Genomic DNA, 20,277 nt, shown 5'->3' on the forward strand with positions numbered 1-20,277 from the left:
GTGTGTGTGTGTGTGTTCTACATGAGTAACTGCATGATTAATTAACTGACTAAACGGGTGACTGATTAAATGCGTAAGCGAGTGACTGACTGAATGAGTGACTGACCAAATGAGTGACTGACTAAATGCCTAAGCGAGTGACTGACTGAATGAGTGACTGACTAAATGAGTGACTGACTAAATGCCTAAGCGAGTGACTGACTGAATGAGTGACTTATAAAATGACTAAGCGAGTGACTGACTAAACGAGTGACTGACTAAATGAGTGACTGATTAAATGCCTAAGCGAGTGACTGACTAAACGAGTGACTGATTGAATGCCTAAGCGAGTGACTGACTAAATGAGTGACTGACTAAATGCCTAAGCGAGTGACTGACTGAATGAGTGACTGACTAAATGAGTGACTGACTAAATGCCTAAGCGAGTGACTGACTGAATGAGTGACTGACTAAATGAGTGACTGACTAAATGCCTAAGCGAGTGACTGGCTGAATGAGTGACTGACTAAATGAGTGACTGATTAAATGCCAAAGCGAGTGACTGACTAAACGAGTGACTGACTAAACGAGTGACTGATTAAATGCCTCAGCGAGTGACTGACTAAACGAGTGACTGATTGAATGCCTAAATTAGTGACTGACTAAATGCGTGACTGATTCAATGTCTAAGCGAGTGACTGATTAAATACCCAAAGATTCAACTCTAAATAACTAACCAATTAACAGAATGACTGACTGAGTGACTAAACTTATAAAGAACTAACTCATTAAATAATCAAGTGAGTGACTGACTGATTAACTGACTGACAAACTGACCTACAAATGATTCCAACAACTTACTAACTTAGCGACAAAAATAACTGCGTGACTGACTGACTAACTGCAAAAGTATCTGATTAACTGACTGACACCATAATTGCCTGACTGTATGGTTGACTGACTGGGTGATTGACTGCCTGACTGACTGATTAACTGCCTGACTGCATAACTGACTGCCTGACTGACTGACCAAATGACGCAGTTATCTCCCAACCTCTCCCCTTCCTCCTCTTCTCCCTTCCCTTTCCCCACCTCCCCTTCCTCCTCTTCTCCCCTCCCTTCCCCTTCCTCCCCTTCCCCCCCCACACCCAACCCACGCACGGCAGCTGAGATAACCATGTCACCCTCTTCCCCTTCCCTCCTCTCCCCCCTCCCTCCACCCCACCCATCTCCCCTCCTCTTCTCCCCCATCACCCCACCCTTTTCCTTCCCCAGTTCTCCTCTTCTTCCTCCTCCTTCTCCTCCTTCATCGCTGTTGTTCGTTCCTCACCACCCTTCCTTCCTCCTCCTCCCCCACCTCCTCCTCCTCCTCCTCCACTGTGAATCACTGCATCAGAAGAAAACGCAGAGGACAGAAACTTAATACCTAACACACACACACACACACACACACACACACACACACACACACATTTATCGCATTTTTTTTTCTGTACACATTTTCAGTTTGATTCTCTCTCTCTCTCTCTCTCTCTCTCTCTCTCTCTCTCTCTCTCTCTCTCTCTCCGTCTTGCATGTTCTCACCCTTGCTTCTCTCCACCTTCTCCTGTTCCTGCTTTGCTCCTCCTCCTCCTTCTCCTCCTCTTCTTCTTCCTCCTCCTCCTTCTTCTATTTCCCTATACATAACAAACTGACCCCGTTTTCGACGTTCAGGGCACTTTCCTGCGTAGAAGAAAGAGGGAGAAGAAGAAGAGGAGGAAGAAGAGGAAGAAGAAGAAGATAATGATGCTGAAGGAAAAGGGAAATAAAGGATGGATAATGACCATAATAAAGGAAGATAGAATGCAACATGTACATAGTGATGGATTCTCTCTCTCTCTCTCTCTCTCTCTCTCTGTAGTCACTAGTGTATCGCTACTCCCACTTTCTAACATTGTAAGCTTTCTTTTTTTTTTTTTTTAACTTTTATTACAATCCTTTGCTGCCTGTTAGGTGTTTGAGGATACCCTTGACCTAGCTCTTTTTTTTTTTTTTATAAATGAAACACTTATCATATTTGTGTGCTCAATAAATTCATAATAAGACTTAGTGTTTAATAATGTGGGCTCCAATTCTATTGACTTTTACCATACGTTTCTGCCAGTCATGGGTCTAAAGATGTTATTAGCTTCAATAATTTCCTAACTGTCCAGATTATTGATATAAAAGAATAAGTATAGAAATACATGAACACTTTAAATACATAAAAAAAAGCATGCTTAAAGTTTGAGTTTTCAAACGTGACTTTTTTTTTGGCACAAGTTCGTCTTTTCTTTCCTATCTCAAGACTGAAAACTGGCGCCGCGCGCCGTGCCCGCCACAAACACGTGCCTGGCGTGCAGTGTGTGTCAGGACCTCCGTGGCCGGCTACACTGCCATGGCACAACTCTTGTTGGGAGGCTGACACTCAGACACTTGCTACTTTTTTTTACGTTTGGCCTATACATATGTATATATAGCGTCGGTAGACCTTTTCGATGGGGCTTGTTAGTCGGTCACAGCTCGTTAGTGGCGCGGGCAAGTGTTTTATAGTGGCGCCATTCTTGCTTGCCCCATGCTGCCCCCCTGAGCTTTACTTGATCCAGTTCAAGAATTTCGTCTCGTTTGAGTTCGTTTCGCTTGAATCCGGAATAACATGTGGTCATTGGACAGCTACTCAGCGATGACTCAAAATTGTCTGTGTACGCAGCGGCGTGCAGGACTTGAACCCTGGCCTCCGTATCACATGCCCAAACGCACTCGCCTGGCTGACTCAGTTATTTAAATAGCTATATGTCTCTCCGTTACCATTGTACCTCAAAAACGTGTTGAATTAATGGTTACTAAATGCGAATGAAAACCTTAACGTCTCAAATCGGGACATCACCGCGACGGCCTTCTCGTGGTGGCTTACTATTATGGGTCACTGAGGCACACAACTCTGCTCACCACGTCAAGATGTAGCTAATGCTTTCAATGTTTGTTTATTTTTCCTTTTGTGTTACCGTGTTACTATAGTTTTACAACGTCAGAGCAGCTTCTCGGGATTTCCTTGGACCTAAGTGCTTTTCAATAGTTTTCAGGTTTTCTTTTATATATATATATATATATATTTTTTTTTTTTTTTTTTTTCCTTCGTTATACTGTTTATCACAATGCTGTCATCGCTGCGGAGGGCACTCGCGGGCGGGTCAGCGGTCTGGAGTTAATAACACCCCCACACACCCCGCGCTGCTCCCCCCCCCACTTCCTCGGCCTGCCATGACAGCTCTTCCCCTTCTCTCGCTCCCTTCATCTTCATAATTTTCCTGCTCCTCTCAAGTGCTCCCTTCACGGCCTCCTTAATTTCCACATCCAACCACTTTTGTTTCTTTCTCCACTCAGTTAGTTCTTCCACCTCTCTTCTTCCTCCCGCAGCAGGCAGTCTCGTACGTCAGTAGCGTCAGTGTCAGTCAGTATGCGTCGCGTACCTCTTCCACTCCTGTGTAGCGACGCTCTTCCTCTTCCCTCTCTTGGCGGCTTCGATAACTTCAATAGCGCCGATCGGCTGAATTTTCTTTCCAGCTCCACCTGTTTCCTCTCTCATCTCGGGGCGCTTCTTTGGTTCATTATTTTCTCCTTGTTCTCTCGTGGCGGGGGTCTCGCCAATCCTCTCCCCACCGAGCCAGACAACATATACTGTGTCATACAAACTTGCCTCTCGTCTACTTGCAAGGTATATCATTGACGCAAATTGGCATGTTAGGGATTTGTGTAAGACGGTGTGAGGGTTCTTTGGCTACATAAATATTCTATAATATTACTGAAAAAATAATGTGGATGTTTAACACGAGTAGGCAGCGATATAGAACAAGTTGATTTTCATTCAATCACGAGCTTGCAACGCGTACCTGACACATCTATCGAAATTCACGCTTATGGATGAACAGCTGAAATGAAACCAAGTATACCAACTCTCATCTCAACGATAGGCGAAGAAGAAAATGAAGAGAAAGGAGGAGGAGGAGGAGGAGGAGACCGTGAACTCCTGATAAAGATAGAGACAATGTTAAAAAAAAAAAAGACAACGTTCAAGAAAGAAGGAAAGGATGAAAGGACAAATAAGGAGACAGATAGCGATCGTCAGCAACAGGGTCAAACCAAGAAAGGAGCAGAAACAGAGAAAAAGGAAAGACGTAAACAGCCTCTACGCCTGGACGCCTCCCCGCAGCCCAAGGCCCTGCATGTGGCTGTTGGGTCACCAGGCAAGACTTGGGTGATGGATTACAAGGCCGCACCAGATCACGTCATATCATCTAACACTACTTTCTCCTTCTCTTCTTCACTTAATTCCTCCTCCTCCTCCTCCTCCTAGTCCTTCTTCTTCTCCTCTGCATCATAATCAACTTTCCCTCTGCTCTCCTTTCTTCTCCCAGTGTTTCTTACTTTATTTTTTTATCTTATTTGTATTCCTATTCTACTTTTCCTCCACTCTCCTCTTCCTTTCCCTCCTCCTCCTTCTTCTCATCATCCTTATTATCTTTCCCTCTGCTCTCCTTTCCACTCCCACTGTTTCTTACTATATTTCTTTATCTTATTCAAATTCCTATTCTACTTTTCCTCCACTCTCTTCTTCCTTTTCCTCCTCCTCCTTCTTCTCGTCAGTATCCTTATTATCTTCCCTCCTGTTCTCCTTTCCTCTCTGTTTTTCTTTTTTTTTACTGCATTATCTTGTCTTTATTATTTATCTTCTTTTCCTCCATCATCACCACCTCTTCCATTCTTTCTTCTCTTCTCCCATCTTCTCACTGGGTTCTCTTCCATCTAAACCACTTCTACTTATTTTTTCTTCTTCTTCTTCTTCTTCTTCTTCTTCTCCTTCTACTTCGTCTTCTTCTATTTCTACTTCTTTTTCTTCTTCTACTTCTTCTTCTACTTTTTCTTCTTTTCCTTCTTCTTCTTCTCCTTCTTCTTCTTCATCGTCTTCTTCGTCTTCTTCCTCCTCCTGGCAATACATACACACAACTGCTTCCCATCATCCGTTCTTCATTATTTTTTCCTGTCTATTTCACCATTATTACGCTATTTATCGCCTTCCCTGCCTTACCCACTTACTAATTAACCCTTACAGAGTAATTAGTAAGCCGGAGGGACCTTAGAACTTATTTAAAGATAGAGAAATGAGCGAAAATATGAAGGGAGTCTCTTGAGTGGGTTGACAAATGGCCGACTGACAGATGACAACCATTATTACCAACAAAAAAGAAAAGGACTATAAGATGATGCTTTAACAGGCCGCCTCGTCACATGCCAACAAGCTTTCCTTCACTTGATCCTCTTTTTGGTCTGTTTTCTTTTCTCTTTTGTTTTGTTTTTTCTGAGTGGTGTTTTTTTTTTTTGGGGGATTTTTCTTCCTCCATTTTTTTTTTTTTGTGTGTGTGTTATGTTGTTGCGGTCTTTTTTTTTTCTCCGTTCCTTTTTCTTTCTTCTTCTTTATCTGTTGTTGTTGTTGTTTTTGTTTGTTTGTTTCGATGTGTTCCTGATTCCGTTTTTCCTGTTGGGTGTTTTTTCTTGTATTTCTGTTTTCTTCTTTTTCTTCTTTTTTATCCGAAGTGTTCCAGTGTTGCTAAATTTTCCTCCTCTTCCTCCTTCTCTTCCTAGTTCTTTCCTGTTTTTTGCATTTTCTTTATCATTTCTTTCATCCCTTGTCTTCTCTTTCTCCTCCTCCTTATTCTCTTATTCTGTGTCTTGTCTTCAGTCTTCCTTTTTTTCTTTTTCTTCCTCCTCCTCCTCCTCCTCCTCCTCTGTATCTTAGTTTTTCCCGTGTGCTCCTCCTCTTCTTTTATATCCTCTTCCTACGTTCCTTATTATTTCTCTGGTCTTTCTTCTCTTTCTCTTTGTCCCTCTTCCTCCATTTCTTCATCTTATGCCTGTTCCTATGTTCCTATTTCCTCCTCCTCCTCCTCCTCCTCCTCCTCCTCTTAACTGTGTCAATGCCATATATCCGAAATCTATGTGACGTTTCCAATTAGTGAAAAAAATTGAAGGAGGAGGAGGAGGAGGAGGAAGAAAAGGAGGAGGAGGAGGAGGAGGAGGAGGAGGAGGAGGAGGAGGGGGAGGAGGAGGAGTTTAAAGAATGTATACGTGTGAGTGATTTCCGTCTGTCCCTTCTTCCTTCCCTCCTCCTCCCTTTCTTCCTTCCCTCCTCCTCCTCCCTTCCTTCCCCTCCTCCCTCCCTTCCTCCCTTTCTCTTCTCCCTTTTTTTCTCTCACGGTGCCTCGTCCTCCACAACCTTTTTCTCCCCACTTTCTCTTTCTCTCCTCCTCCTCCTCCTCCTCCTCCTCCTCCTCATTTCCATACACTCCATTGAGTTGTTTCTTCCTTCCATTTCTTTTCCAGTTACATTTTATCGTCTCAATTTGCTTTCCTTCTTTTCTTCTTCTTCTTCCTCTTCCTTATCTTCTTACACCTCCTCCTCCTCCTCCTCCATTAATGTCTCTCTCCTCAAATAAGAAGAAATAAATGAAGAAAACAAGTGAAAAATATCAAAGAAAAGGAAGAATTGAAATGCTTTAAGGACAGTCTCGTCTTCTTGGGTAAGGGAGGAAAGAGGAGGGCAGGGGAACATGAAAGGAAGGCAAAGAAAACGAGATGCCGAGCGAGGAATAAAAGATGGAACGTGGAATGAGAGAGGAGAGAAGAGAAGCGTAAAATAAGGGAAGAAGAAATAGGGAATAAAAGACGCGACGGATGACAAACAGAAAATAAAGTTAAAATAAGAAGAAGTGGAGACAAGAAGGAAAGGAAGAGGAAAAAGAAGAGGCAAAGGAAGACAAACAGAAAATAAAGTTAAAATAAGAAGAAGTGGAGACAAGAAGGAAAGGAAGAGAAAAAAGAAGAAGCGAAGGATGACAAACAGAAAGATAAAGTTAAAATAAGAAGAAGAAAGAAGAAGCGAAGGATGACAAACAGAAAGATAAAGTTAAAATAAGAAGAAGTGGAGACAAGAAGGAAGGGAAGAGGAAAAAGAAGAGGCAATGGATGACAGACAGAAAGATAAAGTTAAAATAAGAAGAAGTGGAGACAAGAAGGAAAGGAAGAGGAAAAAGAAGAGGCAAAGGATGACAGACAGAAAGATAAAGTTAAAATAAGAAGAAGTGGAGACAAGAAGGAAGGGAAGAGGAAAAAGAAGAGGCAAAGGATGACAAACAGAAAGATAAAGTTAAAATAAGAAGAAGTGGAGACAAGAAGTAAAGGAAGAGGAAAAAGAAGAAGCGAAGGATGACAAACAGGAAGATAAAGTTAAAATAAGAAGAAGTGGAGACAAGAAGGAAAGGAAGAGGAAAAAGAAGAGGCAAAGGAAGACAAACAGAAAGATAAAGTTAAAATATGAAGAAGTGGAGACAAGAAGGAAAGGAAGAGGAAAAAGAAGAGGCGAAGGATGACAAACAGAAAGATAAAGTTAAAATAAGAAGAAGTGAGACAAGAAGGAAGGGAAGAGGAAAAAGAAGAAGCGAAGGATGACAAACAGAAAGATAAAGTTAAAATAAGAAGTGGAGACAAGAAGGAAGGGAAGAGGAAAAAGAAGAGGCAAAGGAAGACAAACAGAAAGATAAAGTTAAAATAAGAAGAAGAGGAGACAAGAAGGAAGGGAAGAGGAAAAAGAAGAGGAAAAGGATGACAGACAGAAAGATAAAGTTAAAATATGAAGAAGAGGAGACAAGAAGGAAGGGAAGTGGAAAAAGAAGAGGCGACTGATGACAAACGGAAAACAAAGTTAAAATAAGAAGTGGAGACAAGGAAGAAGGAAAAAGGAAAAAAAAAAGACGCGACGGATGACAAACGGAAAATAAAGTTAAAATAAGAAAGAGACAAGAAAGAAGGAAAAGGGAGAAAAAGACGCAAAGGATGACGAACAAAAAAATAAAGTTGAAATATGAAGAAATGGAGACAAGAAAAAAAGGGAAAAGCGCATGAAACTAAACAGAAAAACAAAAAGAAAATGAAGAAAAAGGAAAATGGGAGATGATGAAGAAGAACAGCAACTATGACAACAACCACAACAAATTAGAAGACAAATCAATGAAAAAGAAAAAACAAAAACAAAAAAGAAAAATAAGACGGAAAAAATAAAAATAAGAGAGAGAGAGAGAGAGAGAGAGAGAGAGAGAGAGAGAGAGAGAGAGAGAGAGAGAGAGAGAGAGAGAGAGAGAACCGCGATAAAATACAAGACCTTACCACCGATTTGCCAGTAACACGGTGAGGGGCAGAATGGACCAATGGGAGGGTAGTTATAATTTACGACGCGGAATCACCCAATCACGACCCTTCGCTAAATAATATGGCAGCCAATCAGCGAATAATGACGGGACTAATTAAGCGGCGCCATTCCCTAACACACAAGGCTATAAGAAGACTATGGAAGGAGGCCACAAGGGGTTGGTTAGTTGGCCTACAGAGGGCAGCACCTAAGGATGTTATTTATTTATTTATTTTTTTACAGCAGAGGAGTCAGTTCAAGGGCATAAAAAATAGGTAATATATGTAAAAAAAAAAAAAAAAAAAAAAACAAAGCCCTATCGGTATAGATGTCGCTTACCTCCATTTAAACCTTTCAATTGTCCTCCTCCTCCTCCTCCTCCTCTTCCTCCTCCCCCTCCTCATTTCCATACACTCCATTTACTTGTTTTTTTCTTCCATTTCTATTCCATTTACATTTTATCGTCTCAGTTTGCTTTCCTTCTTTTCTTCTTCCTCATCTTCTTACACCTCCTCCTCCTCCTCCTCCTCCTCCTCTTCCTCCTCCTCCTCCTCATTTCCATTCACTCCATTTACTTGTTTTTTCCTTCCATTTCTATTCCATTTACATTTTATCGTCTCAGTTGTCTTTCCTTCTTTTCTTCTTCTTCTTCTTCTTCCTCATCTCTTTACACCTCCTCCTCCTCCTCTTCCTCCTCCTCCTCATTTCCATACACTAGATTCACTTCTTTCTTTCTTCCATTTCTTTTCCAGTCACATTTTATCGTCTCACTTTGCTTTCCTTCTTTTCTTCTTCTTCTTCTTCTTCCTTATCTTCTTACACCTCCTCCTCCTCTTCCATTAATGTATCAAGTCAACCTTCCATCTGTATATCTGTCTGCCTATCTATCTGACCTTAAGCCTTTCAATACTCTCAATCATCGACTTATCTGATCTTTCTATCTATCTACTTATCTTCTCTAACTCCATCTAAGACCCTTGATTGGGATTTGCAACTTTAACTTATCTGATTAGTCTATCTATCTATCCATCTACTTGATCTATCTCACTCCGACTATGTATTTCAATCGAGTTTGCATCACTGACTTAACTGATCTTTATGTCAATATAGTATCCATTAAAGGTTGTCAATTGTGTTTGTATCATTAATTTATTTGGTCTATTTTTTATCAATTTATCTATCTACTAATTTATACAATCTATCTCACCTCAGTCTAAGGCTTTCAATCGTCTCTACATCATCCAAATATATATGTAACCTCTTCCACTCATCCACCAAAAGCTTCCTGATCCACTTGCCACATTATCTCCTTTCTGAGCCTGATTTTATTCCACTTTATTCCACTTTTTATACACGGCTCACGCGCGCCTGTCCATGTCGAGTTATCAAGTCAACCTTCCATCAGCCAATCACAGCACGAGTTGACAGCCACGCCCACCCGCCCAGCCAATCACAGGAGGCCATTCACAGTCCCTTGGTAGTCAGCGGTTGCCTTGGAATTGCGTTCAAATGAGGGAGTGTGTGCGTCTCTCTCTCTCTCTCTCTCTCTCTCTCTCTCTCTCTCTCTCTCTCTCTCTCTCTCTCTCGTATCTTTGTCTTGTATTGTTTATGTCCAACAGGAGGAGGAGAGGAGGAGGAGGAGGAAGGAGGAGGAGGAGGGGAGGAGGAGGAGGAGGAGGAGGAGGAGGAGGAGGAGGCGGAGGACGAGGAGGAGGAAGTGGTAAAGCAAAGAGGAGGAAATTTAAATGAGAGAGAGAGAGAGAGAGAGAGAGAGAGAGAGAGAGAGAGAGAGAGAGAGAGAGAGAGAGAGAGAGAGAGAGAGAGAGAGAGAGAGAGAGAATCGTAAAAACAAGAATAAAATCGAAGAAAAAAAAAAAAAGACGCTCCAGAGAAGGATATAAAAGGAGGAGGAGGAGGAGAAGGAGGAAAAGAAAGAAGAAGAGTAGGCAATAAAAATCGTGATACAGAAGAAATTGGGAAGCTGACAGTAAAGAAGAAGAAAAAGAAGAAGAGGAAGAAGAAGACGGAGAAGAAGAAGAAGAAGAAGAAGAAGAAGAAGAAGAAGAAGAAGAAGAAAAAGACGTTGGTGACTAAAAAATAAATATATCTTAAAAAAAAGGAATGTGTAAGAAATAAATGGAAGAAGAGGGTGAACAGAAAGAGGAGGAGGAGGAGGAGGCAAAAGGAGAAAGAGAAAATAAGAAAAGGGAAAGAAAAGGTTGAAGGAGGGTCAAGAGAGGATTAGCAGAAGTAAATGATAGACGAAGAGGAGGTGGAGGAGGAGGAGGAAAGGAGTGACAAACGAAGACGAAAGCGAAGGAAGAGGAAGAGGAGGGGAAGGAGGAAAAGGAAGAAGACAAGGAAGAGAATGAGGACCAGGCGCAGGCATGTAGTTTTCCCTGGGCGTAGAATTGAGCATGTAGCAATACTAGTTAAGAAGGTTGACGACTTAGTCGTCGCTACCTCAGAGGAGACCGTGTTTGTTTACTTGGTCGGAACAAACAATGTCGTGAAAGGTAGGTCAGAGGAGGTTGTAGATGTGTATAGGAAGTTTGTCGAGAAGCTGAGGGACAGCCGGTGTTCAATTGTGTGTGGTTTGATCCCTCGGCACGATGTTAGTTCCCTCATTCTCAGTAGAATGCTAGGGATTAACGAACGTGTCAGGGATTTGTGTAGTCGTGAGGGAGTCATGTTTGTGGACGTCAGGGATAACTTTATTCATGACAGGAGTTTGTTTGCTAACGATGGACTTCACCTAAATTGTGTAGACAAGGCAAGGCTGGGTAGAGTGCTAGACGAGGAAGTTTTGGTAGAGTTGAAGAGAAGTCAGGTGCAGCGGGAACAGGATGCGGAAACTTCCGGCTTGGCTGGAAGGAGTCATCATCCAGAGTCTTAGATACAAGTATTAGTAGTGATGTCAGCAAGTTTGCTGATGATACCAAGATCGGTAGAGTAATTGAGTCGGATCCGGACGCTAGTATTCTCCAGGATGAACTAGACAGATTGTATGACTGGGCTGAGAAATGGCAGATGGAGTTCACTGTAGGGAAGTGCAGTATTCTGTGTAGGTAGGAACAACCCCTCACATAACTATTGCTTAAATGACACTCTCATAAGCAGGTCTGGGTGCGAGAGGGATTTAGGGGTCTTAGTGAGCTCTGATCTCCGTCCAAGGGCACAATGCATTCAAGCTAGAAATCGAGCAAACAGGGTACTAGGATTCATTTCAAGGAGCGTAAACAACAGAAGCGCCGAAGTCTTCCTCAAACTATATTTAGCATTATCTTGATTATGCGGTTCAGTTCTGGTCACCTTACTATAGGATGGATATCAAATTGTTAGAATCGGTACAGAGAAGAATGACTAAGATGATTCAGGGGTTAACAAACTTGCCATACGAGGAAAGACTCAAACAATTAAACTTATATTCTCTAGAAAGGCGATTGGTGCGAGGTGACTTGATGGAGGTTTATAAATGGATGAAGGGCTTTAATAAGGGGGATATTAATAAGGTTGTGATGGTAAGAGAACCGGGTAGGACACGTAGTAATGGGTTTAAACTGGATAAATTTAGATTCAACAGAGACATAGGCAAAAATTGGTTTACTAACAGAGTGGTGGATGAGTGGAACAGGCTTAGCAGTCATGTGGTGAGTGCCAATACAATTGTCACATTCAAAAATAGATTAGATAAATTCATGGACAGTGATATTAGGTGGGATTAGATTCACAGGAGCTGCCTTGTACAGGTCTACCGGCCTCTTGCAGACTCCTACGTTCTTATGTTCTTATGTTCTTAACACACACACACACACACACACACACACACACACACACACACACACACACACACACACAATCACACACGAACTGAAGGTAGAAAAAAAGGAGGAAGGGGAAAAGGAAAAATATATAAGAAAATAATTGTGCCTCACGAACTAAAAGGAGAAAAAAAGGAGAAAGAGAACAAGAACAAAAAAGAAAATATGATAAAAACAAATGGACAAGCACCAGAAAAGAAAAAAAATATATGATGTGGAGGAGGACTGAGATAAACGGAACGGGTGAAGATTATGACGATTCCAAATGAAAAAAAAAATCAAGAAAGAAGAGTTAAAAGAAAACAAAGGAAGGAAGACATGTGTGGCGCGTGGGTGTGGAGAGTTCGGGCTAAAAACCGAGGAGGACACGAAGGGAGGCGATGCTAATTCCCTTACGAGATGGAAAGAAGTCTTGTTACCACACCAGAAAAAGATTAACGCATATTTCCCAGTGACGGAAATAGAAACGAGAGTGTGGGTGACGATAAGTGGAGGGGGCGGAGTGATGGAGGAGGAGGAGGACGACGAATGTTAAGTGGATGAGAAGGAGAAGAAGGAAAAGGACGAAGAAATGATGGAAGAATGGAGGATAAGGGAGAAAAAATGATGGAAGAATGGATAAGGGCGAAGAAATGATAAAGAAGAAGCGATGGAATGGAAGAAGAAGAGGATAATGGGGGAGGTGGAGGAAAAGAAGAAGCGGAGGAGGACAATGAAATGGGGGAGGAAATGAAGCAATGGAGGAGAAGGAGAAAGACGAAGAAAATGGAGGAAGAGGAAGAGGAAAGGAGAACGAAAACGAGGAAGTAATAAAATAGGAACTGAAGAAACGAAGAAAATAGAGGAAGAGGAGTGGAGAACGAAAACGAGGAAGTAAAAAAAGAGGAAATGAAGAAACAAAGAAAATAGAGGAAGAGGAAGAGGAATAAAGAACGAAAACGAGGAAGTAATAAAAGAGGAACTGAAGAAACAAAGAAAATAGAGGAAGAGGAATAAAGAGCAAAAACGAGAAAGTAATAAAATAGGAACTAAAGAAACAAAGAAAATAGAAGAGAAAGAGAGGAAGTAATAAAATTGGAACTCAAGAAACAAAGAAAAAAAATCTAACATATGAAGTACGTAAACGAAGGTACAAAGATATTAAAAAAAAGAAACAGGAACAAAAGAAGATGGATGTAGAAACCTGAGAAAATGGAAGAGAAAAACGAAAAAAAGGAATAAGGAGGAAAAAAAGAGGTCTATAATATTAAGAAAAAAATGAAAGCACAGAAAAATAGCGGAAGAAGAATTAGAAGAAAAGGAAAAAAAAGAAGGAAAAGAAGAGGAAGAAAGAGGGAGCAAAATGATAATGAGAGAGAGAGAGAGAGAGAGAGAGAGAGAGAGAGAGAGAGAGAGAGGGGAACATTATGATGAAGAGAGAGGAATGAAGGGAGAGTGAGAAGAGTTGGGAGGAAATTGCACCACACAGGGAGAGAGGGAGGGAGGAGGAGGAAGGAAAAAGGAGGTAGGACCATAGCAAACTGGTCTTAGACACACACACACACACACACACACACACACACACACACACACACACACACACACACATTCTCCACACCTTTCTCTCTCTCTCTCTCTCTCTCCAGGCAGGTGGTAAAGAAACGGGTTATCTGTTTATCTACACACACACACACACACACACACACACACACACACACACACACACACACACACACACACACACACACACACACACACCTATTTATTCTCCACACCTTTCCTTTCTCTCTCTCTCTCAACCCTTCTATCCAGGCAGGTGGTAAAGAAACAGGTTATCTGTTTATCCAACACACACACACACACACACACGGTCGCTCTCAAAGGCATTCTTTTTATTCATTACAATACGAAGTTTTATCTGCTTTTTTTTGTCACCGTGTGTGTGTGTGTGTGTGTGTGTGTGTGTGTGTGTGTGTGTGTGTGTGTGTGTGTGTGTGTACTAGGATGATGTAATACGGGGGAAGGAGGAATAGGAGGAGGAGGAGGTGACAAAGGAGAGAGGAAAAATCAGAGGAAAATAGTGGAAGGAAGATTGCAGGAGGGAGGGAGGAGGGGGAGGAGGGGGAGGAGGAGGAATAGGGGAAAAGGGAGGGAAACTACATCATATGAGAGAGAGAGAGAGAGAGAGAGAGAGAGAGAGAGAGAGAGAGAGAGAGAGAGAGAGAGAGAGAGAGAGAGAGAGAGAGAGAGAGAGAGAAGGAGAGGAGGAGAAGGATGGACAGAAAGGAGGAGGAGGAGGAGGAGGAGGCTTGCGACACTCACACCCATAAATCCAATGCCTTAGTCTGCCGCAAGCGGAGACAAGGCGGCCTCCTCCTCCTCCTCCTCCTCCTCTCCCTATTCTAAAACTAATTTTCTACCAGACTTGTGTTTACCGCGACACTACTAACTCTTCCTCCTCCTCCTCCTCCTCCTCTTGCTATGCCTACACAGCATCCCAACACCCCCCCTAACAGGCTCGCGTTCTCCTCCATCTTCCTCATCTCCTCCTCCTCCTCCTCTTCCTCCTATGTCACGTCCCTACAGAAAGTCGCTCCCCTATATATATTTCTCCTCCTCCTCCTCCTCCTCTTCCTCCTCCTCCTCAGCCTGTACTGTTCCTCTTCTTCTTCCAATTTCTCACACCTCACTAAACACACTTCCTTTCTCCTCAATCCTCTTCCTTTTCTTCTTCTCCGTCACCTCCTCCTCCTCCTCCTCTAACCCCAGCAACCTTTTGCCTTCCCTTCTTCCTTCTTCCTTCCTTCTTTTCTCTACGCACCCTTTGACCTCTTCCTCCTCCTCTTCTCCTCCGACCCCTAATAATCCTCCCCCTCTACCCTCCTCCTCCTCCTCCTCCTCCTTTTGTTTTGTTCCCTCACTTCCCTCTTCTTTTTTATCCTAATTTGTGGTGCTTCCATTGTCCATTCTCTCTCTCTCTCTCTCTCTCTCTCTCTCTCTCTCTCTCCTATCATCTTCCCTTCAACTGGAGCTTTTGAAGAAGGAGAGAAGGGAGAGGAAGGGAGAGAGGGAGAGGAGGAGATAGAATGGAATCTGCATGTAAGAGGAGGAGGAGGAGGAGGAGGAGGAGGTGGAAGAGGAGGAGGAGGAGGGGACTAATGGATAGGATAATGCCTCTATTTTCTTGCTCTTCTTTTATTCCTTTCTTTCTTCTTCCTCCTCCTCCTCCTCCTCCTTTCTTCCTTTCTTTTCTTTCTTTCTTGTCTTCCCTGCGTCGTAGTTTCACCTTCACTGTCCTTGCCTGTTTGTTTTGTTTGCTTGTTTATCTGTTTGTTTGTTTTTTGTTGACTTGTTTCCGTGAGTTTATTGCTTCGCGTGTCTGCCATTTTTTTCCTTCAATGTTTAATCGCCTTCACTTCCGGTCATGGCATCAAAATTCTCTCTCTCTCTCTCTCTCTCTCTCTCTCTCGTTAAAATTTTGCTTTACACGAAATTACCTTTTTTCTCCTCCTCCTCCTCCACCTCCTCTTCTTCTTCCTCCTCCTCCTCTTAAATCTTAATCATACTTCTTTTCCAACTGTGTCTCCTCCAAGTCATAGTTCTTATTTTCCATTGCCTCCTCCTCCTCCTCCTACTCCTCCTCCTCCTCCTACTACTACTACTATTACTGCCAGGTCGACGGAATCACTTTAGCCGGGCGCGTGTTTGTTGCCCCCCCCCCCCCCTCTCTCTCTCTCTCTCTCTTCCATTTCCACCCTCATTTATTTTCTCCACACTATCCTCTTTTCCTTTCTCTTTTCCCCTTTCTCTCATTCCCTCCTCCTCCCTTTCCATTTTTCCCTCCTCCTCCTCCTCCTCCTCGAAATTTGCCGACGACACAAAAATAGCCAGCAGGGTCACTACGACAACGGGTAAAGAACACTTCCAAGCTGATTTCGAACGTTTAAGTAGTTGCATGGGCACGAACATGGCAAATGAACTTCAATATTGAAAAGTGCAAGGTTATGCATATCGGAATCAACAACGATCGTATTCATTATCAAATTAACGGAGTGCTTTCTTTCTGAAGCCAGCAAAGAAAAAGATCTTGGAGTAATAATTTCGAACGATCTTAAACCGAGTTAACATTGCACAGAAGTAGTAAAAACTGCCAACAAACTGATCGGATTTATTGGTCGTACATTTGAACACAAATCAGAAAAAGTAATATTGACACTGGACATTTCGTTAGTTCGCCCACATCTTGAGTATTGCGTTCAGCTTGGTCTCCCTATTACAGAAAAGATATAGATAAACTCGAGAGGGTGCAGCGTCGAGCTACTAAAATGATCCCTGGACTGCGAAACAAACCGTACGAAGACAGACTTAAAGAACTGAACTTATTCAGCCTATCACAGCGCAGGCTAAGAGGTGACCTTATAGAAGTGTTTAAAATTTTCAAGGGATTCGATAACGTTAACGTTCATGATTATTTTAGTCTCTCAATCAAGTGTAACAAGAAGCAATGGATACAAAATAACGAGGAAGCGTTTCAACTCAAATGAATCAAAACACTTCTTCAACCGTGTCATCAATGTACGGAATGGTCTGCCTCAAAACGTCGTCGAAAGCGAAACTATTTGCACGTTCAAAAACCGACTAGACAAATATTCAGAAGCTAACCCGAACATCCGCTATTTTGCTCCGGTCTAACATAAAGTAGTGTTAGCTTAGTCATCGTGTATGATCTTCCTTCTGTCCATGTAAAATTCCATTGTAGTTTTTCTATACTACATGGTATTCTTCCTTTTCATGCCAGCCTCGGCTGGAGGGACTGGTGAGAGGCGAGGAGCCTTCGCCTTTACTGCCCTGTGTCTCTGATTCGTAGATTAGAGTAGATGGTAGCGACAACAAACAGCCTAGTTAGGCCCAAGAGGTCTGTTGCTGTTTGCTTTTCCTTTGTACTCCTTTGTACTCCTCTTCCTCTCCTCCTCCTTTCTCTTTCCCTCCCTTCCTTCCAACCCCTTCCTCTCCCACCCTCTCCTTTTCGCCCCCTTTCACCTCCAAGACGAGCCATAACAGACGATTTACGATGAACTGCCTGCTTATTACGATGACACTGTGAGGGGCGTGATGGGAGGCTGAGGGAAGTGGAGAGGGGGGGGAGGGCTGGGGGGCAGGTAAAGACGACACCTGCCTCTTCCCTGGGCATGCGACACTCCAGGTAAGTCAGGTAACCCCCGTGAGGCTGTTTGAATGGGTTTGTCTTCCTTTCCACGGTGTTTTTTTTTCTTCGTTTCTTCCTTGTTATTCTTCCCCCTTCCTACTGTTTCTTTTTTCTCATTTTTTGTCTTTTCTTCCTTCTTTCACTTCTCACGCTATTTTCTTTTTCGCCTTTTCTTCCTTCTTCCCCTTACTACATTATTTTTCCTTTTTCCTTTTCCGTTTTCTGTGTGATGTTACTCCACTCCTCTATATCATTTTCCTACTTTATTTTTCTTTTGTCATCTCTTTCTCCGTCTTCTTCGTTTTTCTTTTTCATGCTAGTACTCCTCTTTTTCATCTTGCCCTTTTATATCTTCTTCCTAACACCTTACTCCTTCCTTCTTCATCCTTTTTCTCTAATTCAGCCTTTACTTTTCTTTTTTCCACATACCCTTTACCGTTCCTCTTTCCTCTTTTTTTTATTAATTTTTTTCTGCTTTCCCTCAAAACTGTGTGTGTGTGTGTGTGTGTGTGTGTGTGTGTGTGTGTGTGTGTGTGTGTGTGTGTGTGTGTGTGTGTGTCCTTGGGAAAAGCCTTAGCAGCCCACACGCCCTAAATAAACATCCTTTTGTGTCAACAGCGATCAAGACAAGTAAAGACACAATGACGAAGGTGATGTTTATGCTGGTGATGGTGATGATAATGATGGGTGTGTCGCAGTAACATCATCACATCAGTAACATCGTATAGTAACATCACATCAGTAACATCGTAGAGTAACATCACATCAGTAACATCGTAGAGTAACATCACCACATCAGTAACATCGTATAGTAACATCATCACATCAGTAACATCGTAGAGTAACATCACATCAGTAACATCGTAGAGTAACATCACATCAGTAACATCGTACAGTAACATCATCCAAGCATTAGTAAGATCACCAGTAACATGACCTGATAATCAACGCCATCATATCTCTAAAATAGCAACGCCATCACACCATCAGTAACATCAGCAAGACCATCACAACACCAGACACCATCACCTCACCATTAACGGCAGAACCACTTTTTCCCAACATCACAATTACTTTTTTTTTTTTTTTTTTTTTTTTTTTTTTTTTACTCCACACAGCTAGCGCCATCCACCCACGACGCCCCCAAAACAGCACTTCATCCACTCACTCCACCACTCCATACACCCCACTCCACTGCCCACTTGATCCACCCCACCACCACCACGCTTAAAAACACTCCCTTCCAGACAACCACACCCTAAAAACACACCTCCACGTACCCTCCACACCCATACATACCCAGACTTACAGACGTCCACCCACTACACTACAAGATCACCCACCCACACACACACACACACACACACACACACACACACACACACTCAGGATAAACACACGAAACCCTTATTAACATCTCTAAATGCCCATACCCGAACCCACAACATACCCATAACCCCTCTCCACAACACCCACACCCATATCGATCCCCAGACACACCCACACTCAAACCCACAACATACTCGTAACCCCTTCCCTATAACCCACACCCACGAAAACCCAACATCCTTCCCACAAGCACCCACAGCAACACCCACACCCACTAACACTCATAACCTACCCAGCAATGACCCACACCCACCCACACCAACACCCAAGAAATCCCAACACTTCTCACAAACACCCACAGCAACACCCACACCCACTCAACACTCATAACCCACCTAACAAAGACCCACACCCACCCACAGCACCCCCCTTACCCCCCCTGAGCCCACACACCTATCCCCACACAGCGCACACCTATCCAATCAGCAATAAACCAATCAATGGAAGGTAAGGTAGGTCCAGGTGTACTCACTCGCGGCGCAGTGCAGGTGGAGCGTAGGTGTGAGGGCGCGGCCGGAGCGACACGCCTCATGCTTAAACGCGCACCAGGAGGGGTACACGCGGCCGTCGGAGGCGCAGACGGGGCGGGAGGAGGGTAGGCAGGAGTCCAGGGCGCCGCAGGAGGTACACTGGGGCTGCTCCGTCACCTCCTGCGTCAAGCACTTCTGCCCACGCCAGCAGCGCACCGTGTTGCAGGTGGCGCCCTCTGGGGGTGGAGAGGCGGCGGTGAGGCGCGGGATGACTGACTGACTGACTGGACTGACTGACTGAAGGACTGACTGACTGACTGACTGAAGGACTGACTGACTGACTGACGAACTGACTGACTGACTGACTGACGAACTGACTGACTGACTGCCTGAAGGACTGACTGACTGACTGACTGAAGGACTGATTGATTGATTGACTGACTGAATGACTGACTATTGAAATGAGTGAATGGGAGATGGAGAGATTGAAAACGAGAATAAGTGAACGAGTGATTGCGAGATTGTGTGGTTGAGTAATTGTGAATGAACGAGTGATTGCGAGATTGTGTGGTTGAGTAATTGTGAATGAACGAGTGATTGCGAGATTGTGTGGTTGAGTAGATGAATGAGTGACGTGAATGAGTAAAGTGAATGAGTGATTGATTAATTGAATGAAAGAGTGTAGTGAATGAGTAGGCGAACGGGCGAAAGCGAGATTGATTGAATGGATGAGTGAGTGAATGTGAGAGTGGCTGGGCGTTTGGATGCTTGGTTGAATGATTGGATGATTTACTGATTATTTGACTGATTAACTGACTGACTAACTGGATGGATGATGCGACGGATGACACGAACAGACTGATATGCATAATGGGGAGAAAATGACTCTCTCTCTCTCTCTCTCTCTCTGTCTGTCTGTCTGTCTGTCTGTCTGTCTGTCTGTCTGTCTGTCTGTCTGTCTGTCTCTCTCTCTCTCTCTCTCTCTCTCTCTCTCTCTCTCTCTCTCTCTCTCTCTCTCTCTCTCTCTCTCTCTCTCTCTCTCTCTCAGCACCACCACGCACGCACACATCACCCCCCACGCACAGACACACACAAAAAAGACCCCATTCCCATTAACCTTTCCACACTCCCTCCCACTCCCTCGTCCCCTCCATCACTCCTGCCCTCACTCACGTC

General features: G+C 43.3%; 1 protein-coding gene across 3 annotated transcripts in view; it reads right to left on the minus strand.

The window, feature by feature from the left end:
- LOC126997984 (follistatin-like) overlaps positions 1-20,277 on the minus strand; it is a 238,090-nt gene that overhangs the window by 86,795 nt on the left and 131,018 nt on the right. For all 3 annotated transcript variants that reach the window (XR_007752541.1, XM_050859254.1, XM_050859253.1), the window contains exon 6: positions 19,104-19,337. Coding sequence is in view for 2 of the 3 variants with exons in the window: in XM_050859254.1 (XP_050715211.1) it covers positions 19,104-19,337 (234 nt within the window). In the remaining variant the exon portion in view is untranslated. The remainder of the gene's footprint in view (positions 1-19,103; positions 19,338-20,277) is intronic.

Source organism: Eriocheir sinensis, chromosome 13, assembly GCF_024679095.1.
Source record: "Eriocheir sinensis breed Jianghai 21 chromosome 13, ASM2467909v1, whole genome shotgun sequence".
Classification (NCBI taxonomy): Eukaryota; Metazoa; Arthropoda; class Malacostraca; order Decapoda; family Varunidae; genus Eriocheir; species Eriocheir sinensis.